Below are 10,025 nucleotides of genomic sequence, written 5' to 3'. Positions count from 1 at the left end.
AGACTGCTGCTCAGTTGTGAGCAGAAAAGAGCGCTGCTCCAATGAGTCATCCTCCACTGGTTTTGACCTTTGTCAGTCAGACCTTTAACTCCTGACTGTTTACATCCATAGCTGAAGGTCTATATGGCATCCTTGGGTGTTTATACTCCTTCGGTACAAGCCAAAGATTATGTAATGAGGGATATTTCCAGTAGGCTTCAGAGTGCAGCAGTGGCTCACTACCTTTGCAGTTTAATGGGATTATGACATTATGATTAAGAGATGGATCACAAGAATATATTAATCTTGTTGTGATATTTATGCTAAGGTAATATGGAGATGAATAACACTCTGGGTCACACTGTTGGAGGCTTTTGAAAGCGATACAATCCTTGCCTGAAATGCAAAATAAACATCACGCATCATACAACTTTAGATAAGCAAAAGGATGTGTATTTTCATTGTCTAATTATTATTTACACAAAATTTAAGGAATAGTCAAATTTTGAGACATCTGCTTTCTTGACAAGAGTTTGACAAGAAGATTTATGTCACTCTTATGTGCATCCTTTAAGTATTAAACTGTAGCCAGCAGCTAGTTAACTTTACCTGCAGACGTTTTGCAGACGCATTGCCTTCCGTTACTTTGGAACTGAATCAAAGTAACAGTCTATTTGCTGTCACTGTGCCAGTCCAATGTATATACTCTATTAAAGCTGTACACTGAGTTTTGGTTGTTTTTTTTACACTGATTTTTACAAAGATTAAAATAATGAGACACAAATTAAAAGACGATGGTGAGCTAATTTTATTTCCTTGAGACCACACCAAGATAGTTTTTCTTCTTTTTCCATTATATGCTAAATCGGAGACATCAAAGGGGACACACATGGCATTTAAGGAATCTCAGGAGCTCGGAAAAAGGCAACTGGAATTCTTTAATTTTTTGAAGCTGTTTCACCTCTTATCCAAGAGGCTTCTTCAATTCTAAAACCAAAAGGTGGAGAGTCCCAGGTATTTTAACCCTGGTGGGGGTTGTCCCCTTTGAAGGTGGTCTTTGACCCACTGTTGTTCATGTGCATCATCACATGAGCCGTGGTGTGAAAAAAAAAAAAAAAAAAAGCATGGGTCGTTACCACCAAGGGTTTCGGTGAAACCACTGAGACCTTGCCCCTTACTATCATGTGACTTATTGAGGTCGCCTAGCGTAAGGTGTGAGTGGTGACTGAGGCGCCTGGGAAGGGATCTCAAGACTGCAGTGTAGGTGGCTGACAAGCTGGTGTTGTAAGCCACCACCTCTGTTCAGTGATGGTCATTCTCAGTGGCCATAGATTATTATTTTACTCCTCTTTCAAACAATGTGAATGTTAGCATCCTCAAAAGACTGTCCTTAGTTCTTTAGATGCAGAAGTTCAGCTGAGTCTTGTCCAGTCGAGGAGGCTTTTCTATGTTGTGCCATGCATTTGTGGAGCGGCACTGCACTGCATACACTATGTTGCTTAACATGGGTTTGGGAGTTTTGTCCCTGGGATAAACTAGTTTTTGGGTGTGGCTGGGTACACTGGGATGTCATGCTTGAAGAAAATACTCCTGAGTTATCGTAAATGTTGGATCCGCCTTAAAGTTTCAGTAGTGCCAGCTAGCAGTAGCTAACTTCAAAAAAACAGACGTGGTCACTGACAGAGAAGTCCTGCAAATCCTCAACAACTCATCTCCTGTCATCGGACAGGAGTGAGCATCTCTCACTCATCGACCCGTATCAGACTCCTTTCGTACAGTTTTACAGCCTCCCCCAGAGTAAAGAGTTGTGGATGCTCCACAGCTTTTTCCCCGAGGCCTCGCTTGATTCTTTTCAATTCTTTATATCTGTTAAAAGGAGAAAATATGCCCCAAATGAATCGTTTGCGTTTTTGAGAGTGGGAGCTTGTGGTAATTATAAACACCGGTGCTCTGAACAGACAAACAAATATGGCGGATGCTAGGCCACCTTTGGTGACATCACAGGCCTAGTTGCTCAATCGCCCTTAATCTCTTGTCTCTGATTGGGGGTAAAGCTGGTTCTTTCACCGGAAACCCTCGGTGGTAATGACCCATGCTTTTTTCCACACCTTGATTAATAGTAGGTCAATGACCACCTTCAAATCGGACAACCCCCATTAGGGTTTAAATACCTGGTACCTTTTGGTTTTAGAGCTGAAGAAGCCTCCTGGATAAGAGGTGAATCTGATTCAGAAAAATTAAAAAGGCTAACCTGAGCATCTACACAGACACTTGGAGAATCCTGAAATCTACGGGGGAATTCCTCAACAGTAAAACTGATGGTGAAACAATCTTTATAAAACTTTACTGTGCATTTTTTATTAATCAGATGTCCTTGTGATTCTGATCTTTGATGATAGTTATCCTGCTCACTAGATAATTGAATAATGCTTCAGTAACTGTCCAAAACTTGTATCTAGAAGAGCTTTGGCTAATCTAACCAACTACAGGCTGTAGCTTCATATTCAGTGACCACGGTATCTTCTCTTTTCATCTAAGTCTCAAAATTGAAAAAGCTTATTTCACCAGATGACCAACCACTGCAGTAACTAAAAATTAAGTAAGAGGAATTCTATGTACTGGGTCGTGTAGACCTCGATATGACAGTTGGATTAACCCAGTGCACCATAACAAGTAAACACTCCATCGACAGCAGTACATTATGAGCCTGAAGCTGACCTAACTCATTCCAGAAGCTGCATAGTGGTCACATGCACCTACTTCCTTTTCCAAGCCATCCCATCCAACTCAATTTCACAGCTTGGCTGCAGCGAGTTTTTTTTTTTTTTGTGTTCTCCTTTCGTCTCTTTCAAACTCAATTTCAGAGAGTTCTGGGAAACAGCAGTGGCCTCCCTGTTAGTCGATCACATTTTCTCATTAATTTAAAAGCACCGTAGATGCCTTTTGATTACGACTTGCATAACAAATAGGTCTGTTAGTCTCCTTGTGGTGGGTGAAGCCCTGTTTAATTCACTATCCATGTGCATTAAGGAAACTGCTTCTCCATAGTGTAGAAAACCCAAACAGCCTCAGACATACGACACTGTTGTTCCAGACTTAATAAACCACCAGTCAGGATGTGTTACAGTAGGATGTTCCAGAGGACTGTCGCACACAGTACAACTACTCATACACATATAGTTTGTGTGCCCATAATGTCTCAAATATCATTTTTCATATCAAATGTGCTGTAATGGCTCTCTCAGATTAAGTGCCTCGCCACACACGTCAGAGTAGTAACACCTTTATCAGCATCAGCCAAGTAATTACAGATTATGAGGATTTTTCTCTATTATATAAAAAACATGAAAAACATTAAATGCTGTGAATGTGAAGGCGGATGAATTTGCATTTTGATGCATGTACCACTATGCTGCTGGCACAGGTGTACAGGGACAATTTACATTAATTTATGAGCGACAAATGACGTGGATCACAAATCGTAGGTTCATCAAATAATTGTCATTCAGTGGGGGTCATCCTGATTATTATAGCATTAAAGCTACATATGAAGCAGCCATTAATAATTCATAAGGTTGTCTGCCTCAATTAAAGACTTTCTTCATCTGCCTTGTACAACATGTACTGGTTTTCTCCATAATTGTTAAGGTGTTATGTCTCCACCTAAAGGCACTCCGAGGAACTGCGTGGGAGCCATTCATCTGTGTGTGAGCCCCACATGACAAAAAGCTGAACTGATAGGCAGGATAATCATATAAACACTCAGAGCAGCATTTTAATCAGGGCCAATTATAGATCTCTGTCATATTTAATGACACATTAGGTACAAGTGGATACGATTAGGCTTGTGAAATTAGTGGAATTCAAGGGAGATACTGCATTCATCCAATTACAGCCACATATCTATAGATTTTTTTTTAATTAGGAAAAAAAGCAATTAAACATTAATGCACTTATTTATAGTGCATTACAAGTGAAGTTTTATTATTCGGGTTTAAAAATAAATTACATACTCCAAAGATAAATGTACAACACCGTGTGCAAGTCTATACAAAACATTTTAAAGTGTCTAAAATGCTTAATTAAGTTATTTAAATAGTGGGAAAACTACATGAATTCTGAAAGTTTTTCCTTTACTTTCTCGTCAATGTTTGCATAGTATTTCATTTGGACAAGCAGTGCTTTGGCAGCCTGCAGCTCTCCTGGAAAAAAAGAAGAAAAAAGGGTGAAAAAGGAGGTTCAATCAATGACTCAGCGACTTAAAGGGAAGCTTCAACTAGATTACAGAACAAACAAAGGAATATGTGGGAGGAATAGTTTTTCAGTGCAACATCTGAATATTATTACCTTTAAGAAGAGCAGCATCTATCTGCACTGTCAAGTCTGCTAGCTTTCCTGCAGATAAGGAAAAGACGAGTTCTGTATCTGCACGTGTTAACATACGGCACACATGGTGCTGTTTATTCACAGTGAATAAATATCTACTCCTTTATAAACTGTACAGACTCTGTACACATACCCTGTAGGTAAGTCAGTCACGTATTGACTTTACTGGGAGGCAATTATGACTGTTTCTGTAATGCAATGGGTCATTTGTTACGTAAAATTGGGGGCAAATTAAAAACTACTGTAGCCAGTGAAACTGTTCTCATTAGAGAGCATACTTCCTAATATCAGAACATCAAAACCCATGGTTTGTCCTCTTCAGAGACAAGGTTAAATTTTAATCATTCTTGACCTCAATAAAAACCAGACAAAATCTGCAGCTTCTGCCACATGTGGCATGATGTGAGCTACACTGAATCGAATCTGAAGGCACGCTTATGGTAGCTGGTCCACCAACCAGCAACTGGCTCTGTCTGATAAATCTAAAGCAAGGGTACAGGGACATTTTCTATCCATCTACCTATCTTCCTTCTCCAGTTTGTGAAATTGACCTTAAATCAGAATTAAAATTTTCAAATAAACTGCGTCCAATTTTCAGTATTTATTCTGCATTAATGACTCAGTGTAATTACATCCTTTGATGACCTTTTCACTTAGTATTTTTCAGGGTTTGTGTCATTCCTACCTTGGATTCAAACCGCCTACATATGCACTCCACTGGTACCAATCTGTTTGGTTGCTGTGTAAATGGGTAAATCTCTTGCTCCTCTGTTGTATTTCTGACAAGAGTAGCTCCTCGAGGAGTGTTAGATGCAGTGCTACACTGCACTTGAGGTTTCTATGGAAACCACAGGTGTTTCCAGATAGACCATAGCTGAAATCTAAGGGACTGAAACCTTAACCCTTAAAAACAAGCGCGTCTCGGCCGGTGTGCGGTTCAGCCAGTAAGTGATTCTCATTTCTCATTTTAATAATTGCTGATTTGGACCAAAGTAGACATATCTGATGTGTAGAGATACATGTATTACACTTCCACCTTTGCTACTTTGAGCACATTACTTAATAGAAATCCACTTAACAACTTTGTTTACCTTTTGTATCTTGGCCGATCTTATTGGCTTCTTCTGGAGTCCGTGCTTCATCGAGGGCTTCGTTAATCTCCATCAGCTTCATAAGAAAATGTGAATCAACTCCAGAGGCTGTGCCCTCCTCTATACTCATTCCCTCCAGCTCCAGCTGAAACATATGATAGGAATCCATCACAGTGCGCTCCTTTAGATGTCAGACACCAGTCTTCACAGCGATCACACAGACAGAGCGTGCAATTACCAATTTTGTTACAGGTTAAGTCAGAGATTTCAGACTCACCATGTAAAGACCACGACTCAAAGGCTTAAGCAGAGTGTTGTATGCTTTGTTAACAAGAGCAGACTGGCTTTCTGAATACCCCTGTTCTTTCTGCAAAAAAGGGATCTGTTAGGATTCTTTCTAAGGACAGCAAATTCAATCCTATTCAAGTCATTTAAAAAAGGAAAAGACAGCACATAATGTAATGAGTTTCTACTAACATGCTACACATTTGGAACAACCAACATTCACAGTATTCACAGTATATGTGAGAAAAGGGAACAAGAGCTGAATGATTTTACACTTTGCAAACCCGGTCTATAGCACTGTCAAAATCCTTGGTGATACTGACAATTAGCTGTATGATATTCAGCAACTCTTGCAGTCGAGCAGTTTGGGATCCTTCAGGAAAGGCAGGTGTAAGTTTGAGGCAACAGATGTGTGGAAACAAGGTGTGGGGTTGGGGGAGTGATGGCTCAAAAATGGTTGGCACATCTGAGAACATTTTGCAGCTATCAGGTCTGTTGAAAATCAATAGTCAGACACTCTGACCCACGGGCCCATCGTGTGAGGCTGTTTCTGTAATAACAACCAGTGCAGTAGGTGGCTGCCTCATATAAGTAATGACTTTTCTATATATGATGCAAACCCCTGAGGGTGGAAGATGTCTAATTAAGAAAAAAATGTCCTGAGGTGGTGATAAATAAAACAGGTTCAGTATAATATTGGACAGATTGTGTATGAAGAAACTCCGTCTCTCCTCTCACATTCTGCTGAATATGAGTTTAGCTTTCATATCATAACATTCTGCATTTTGCTTCTCCACCTGAGTGTACAGAATAAATTACACCCAAAGCAATACATCTCCTCTCCATCTTGCATTCATAATGCTTATTTTCCTAAACTGCCATGCATTTTTCTTAATGATCTACAAGGGAGGGAACAGGAAAATGGAGAGATTTACCACCATTTATCACACTGTAAAATAACATCTAACACAGTCAAACTCTAATGCACTGGGATAAGCCTTAATTTCTTTGTGTAATGTATCTGAAAGTGTTATGCACATGACCATCCAGTCTCACCTTAAATGAGCCGTGGGCTCAGTGTGATTTAGCAACGACCACAAACCTGTGTGTGTTTGTTTTTTCTTGTTTAACTAAAGGAAGCGACGATTCAAAAGTGAAGACGAAGAAAACATCAGACTTGTTTCCTAAGCGTCAGTAAGTGAGTCCTTCATCAAAAGACAAGTGGGAGAACCTAAATTACACGTCTTTCCTATCATTGTATATTTCATGGAAAAGATCTCTAGTGATTTAGTTTTCACTTCACAAAGTTAGGGAACTCTTAAATGTCCACTGTGCAGGATTTATTGTCAGAAAAGAATATCAAAAATAATTTCAATAGTGTATCCTCAGCTAAAAAAACAATATGGAAAAATGGTAAGGTGAGGGGTATTCAGATGGTTGCAAACTGCACCCTCAATGGTAGATGCCACTAATGAGTCTTCTACTTTCTACATGTTTCACTGTCAAACTCAATTTGGCCAAATCTGACTAAACAGCAAGCATCAGGAGGGACTGGGATATTTACATCAGTCAATTAGCCCCGTGAGATTTTCGGTTTTTTAAGGGGGCCGCAGCACTCTTGACTTTGGGAACCACTGCTCTATTGGGTCGGGTTCAGGTGACTAACTTGGCCATTGAAGAATATCCCATTTCTTTGCACTGAGAAACCCTTGGGTTGCGTTTGCAGTTTGCTTTGGTTCATTATCCATTGTCTGATCGGTTTTGCAGCACTTGTTTGAATCTGAGCTGAAACTACAGCCCTGTACCCTTCAGAATACATCCTGCTACTTCTACCTGCAGTCACATCATCAATGAACACTCGTGGCCTGATTCCACTAGCAGCCATATATGTCCCTGCCATAACATTGCATCCAGCATATTTGGCAGATGATGAGCCTCTCCATGCTTTTATCTTCCCATCATTCCGGTACAAGTTCGTCTTGGTTTCATGGTTTTTTCATCCAGAACTGTGCATTCTCTCTCAAATGTTTACTGGCAAAATTTAATCCGACCTCCTTGTTCATGAGTGTAACCAGTGGTTTGCACCTCTGCATTTACATTCATGAAGGCATCTCCTGACTGCAGACTTTGATAATGATACTGATAGACTTTGTGAAAGGGTTTTTCTTAACCAAGAAAAGAAGTCTACCATCTATAGTTGGCTTCCACAGTCTTCCAAGCCTTTTGGTGTTGCTGAGCTAGCCAGTGCTTTCCTTCTTTTTAAGAATTGATTTGGCCACTCCTAGAGTTTGTACTAGATCACTGATAGGTTTATTTAGTTTTTTTTCAGCATAATGATGACCTTATTTACTTGCAGCAACCTGCCATCATATTGAAAACTTAAGTGAAGAGCTACCAAACACAAGTTCAACACTTGGAATCAGTGTTTCAGCAGATGTGACATGACAGTTTCAGCAGAAATGATAGCTGCTATGAGGGAACAGAGCTCAACCTCACCATGAAAGTGCTCGTCAATCAACTACGACGCACGAACCGCATGAACAATTAATGTAATACTTTTGTTAAAACCTGGAATCAAAGCTAAAGTCTGCATTTCAATCTCATCTTGATTGTTTGACTTAAAATCCACCGTGGTGGAGCACAGAGACAAAATTACAAAAATTGTGACACTGACCAAATATTTTTGGACCGTACTGTAATTAGTTTACCTAGTAAACATAATCAGCAGCTGTTTTTGACAAGTAATTGTTTTAGTCACATTATTAAGTGAAACAGCTCAAACTAGATTGAGTAACCAAGAAAATACTCAGCATATTAAGCACCTGAATAGTAAAGGTGTTACCTTTTTTCTACTTGACTATTTTCAGAGGAATAATCTCAGCTACTTACGTTTTCTAATCTGCTCAGACTCTTTAGTCAAAATTTACCATTTTCTCTTAGCCTAACCTGTATATACCAAAAATGTATTTAACTGGATTTACAAACTTGCAGTTTATAATTAAATATTCTCTGATATTTATGTGTTTTTCTTCTTTTATATATTTATAATGGAAAGTGTTTTGTAATGCAGGTCCCAGTTCACATTTTTACATTTCACAGCAGGAAAAGCACAGGTATAATTATCAACATAAATAATAGCTTACTGGGCATGCTGGCTTACTAGAGTTGCCTCCTGAGATACATAACTTAAATAAGCAGCCACGAGTGTCTTCAGATACACCTATTCCTTTATATAAAGCACTTTTTAATACCACACTGACCCATTTATACACCATTTCCATTTTTGTTTATTTTTCTTTTTTCTAGCCCTTCCATATTTTTTATCAAAGGAAAAATGCTTGGTCATCTCCACTGCTATTTAGTTTTGATTTCTTAAACTGTTTCCTATGCCTTGAGATTGCTTGGTAGCTTACAGAGGACCAAGTTCCCTTACCAGGCCCTACATTTGTCAGTGTCTTTTAACAAACCCATCTTTCTTACTTTGCCCAGAGTTACTCCCATGGCCAAGTCACAATGAATCATCATAACAAAACAAAAATAGGGACAAGGGGTCAGACCCAATTTCCTGCGTCACAGAGCAACTAATAGAAAGGCAAGTGTTATCTGACTCATAGACCATCTCACTCGGCAAATCTCTATTCTCCTTACAATCCCCCTGCCTACCACAGATTTCTGGCTGAAGTTGTCTGGATGAAGACATCGCTGGAGCTGCAAATATGTTTTCTGCAGCTTTTGTGTGTCCAGTGTGAATGTGTAGTCACTGAAAAAGACAACACATGCTAAAATGAAAAGACTGAATTAATTTGTGCACTTTTTAAGATGGTGGAATATGATAAGATATACAATATACTCACCAATCCATGATCTTGAAGTAGGATGCCCCTTCTTCAGGGGGCTGCACTGCTTTGCATGACACGCAGAAAAATGCAGGGGTTTTGTCAAGAAGATGCTTACAGTTCCAGCAGTTCAGTTTAACTTGACTTGTGCAGCAATTCCTGAGTGAAGGGGCTCGGTGAGTGTAGAAAAGCAGCTGTCTCTCCTTTCTCAGTGCTCTGAAGTTCATGCTGCTGAGCCATGTGCACTTCTTGTGGAGGCTGGCAGACATACAGTGAGCTGAACATGTAACAGCTTTAGAAACAGACAGTCGGTTAGTGGTCAGCCAACATGGGTGCAGTACAGCCCGGGATGAGCTAACTATCCTCAAAGACTTGACTGACAACATGTCTGGAATTAAAATGCACTACTCGTTGTCGTGCAATCAGTAAATATACAAAATGTTCCCTG

At 39.6% G+C, this 10,025-nt stretch overlaps 1 protein-coding gene across 1 annotated transcript; it reads right to left on the bottom strand.

The window, feature by feature from the left end:
* Positions 1–3,883: 3,883 nt before the first annotated feature.
* Positions 3,884–9,963, bottom strand: hscb (HscB mitochondrial iron-sulfur cluster cochaperone). Its single transcript, XM_030737934.1, has 6 exons — positions 9,596–9,963; positions 9,405–9,501; positions 5,734–5,823; positions 5,457–5,601; positions 4,327–4,374; positions 3,884–4,181 (listed from the first exon to the last, which is right to left on the bottom strand). Exons 1-6 carry the CDS (start codon positions 9,961–9,963, stop codon positions 4,087–4,089), a joined length of 843 nt encoding a protein of 280 aa, XP_030593794.1. The 3' UTR covers positions 3,884–4,086.
* Positions 9,964–10,025: the final 62 nt, after the last annotated feature.

The sequence above is a fragment of the Archocentrus centrarchus genome, chromosome 9, assembly GCF_007364275.1.
Source record: "Archocentrus centrarchus isolate MPI-CPG fArcCen1 chromosome 9, fArcCen1, whole genome shotgun sequence".
Taxonomy (NCBI): Eukaryota; Metazoa; Chordata; class Actinopteri; order Cichliformes; family Cichlidae; genus Archocentrus; species Archocentrus centrarchus.
This window is presented reverse-complemented; position numbering and strand designations above follow the sequence as displayed.

Bases quoted from the DNA above. Each gene is read 5' to 3' on its own strand.
- hscb (XM_030737934.1), bottom strand. From the start codon at position 9,963: ATGTTGTCAGTCAAGTCTTTGAGGATAGTTAGCTCATCCCGGGCTGTA. The intron at 9,502-9,595 runs GTGAGTATATTG...TGTCTTTTTCAG, and splicing joins TACTTCAAGATCATGGATTG to TGACTACACATTCACACTGG. The intron at 5,824-9,404 runs GTAGGCAGGGGG...CCTTTTTTGCAG, and splicing joins ACTTCAGCCAGAAATCTGTG to AAAGAACAGGGGTATTCAGA.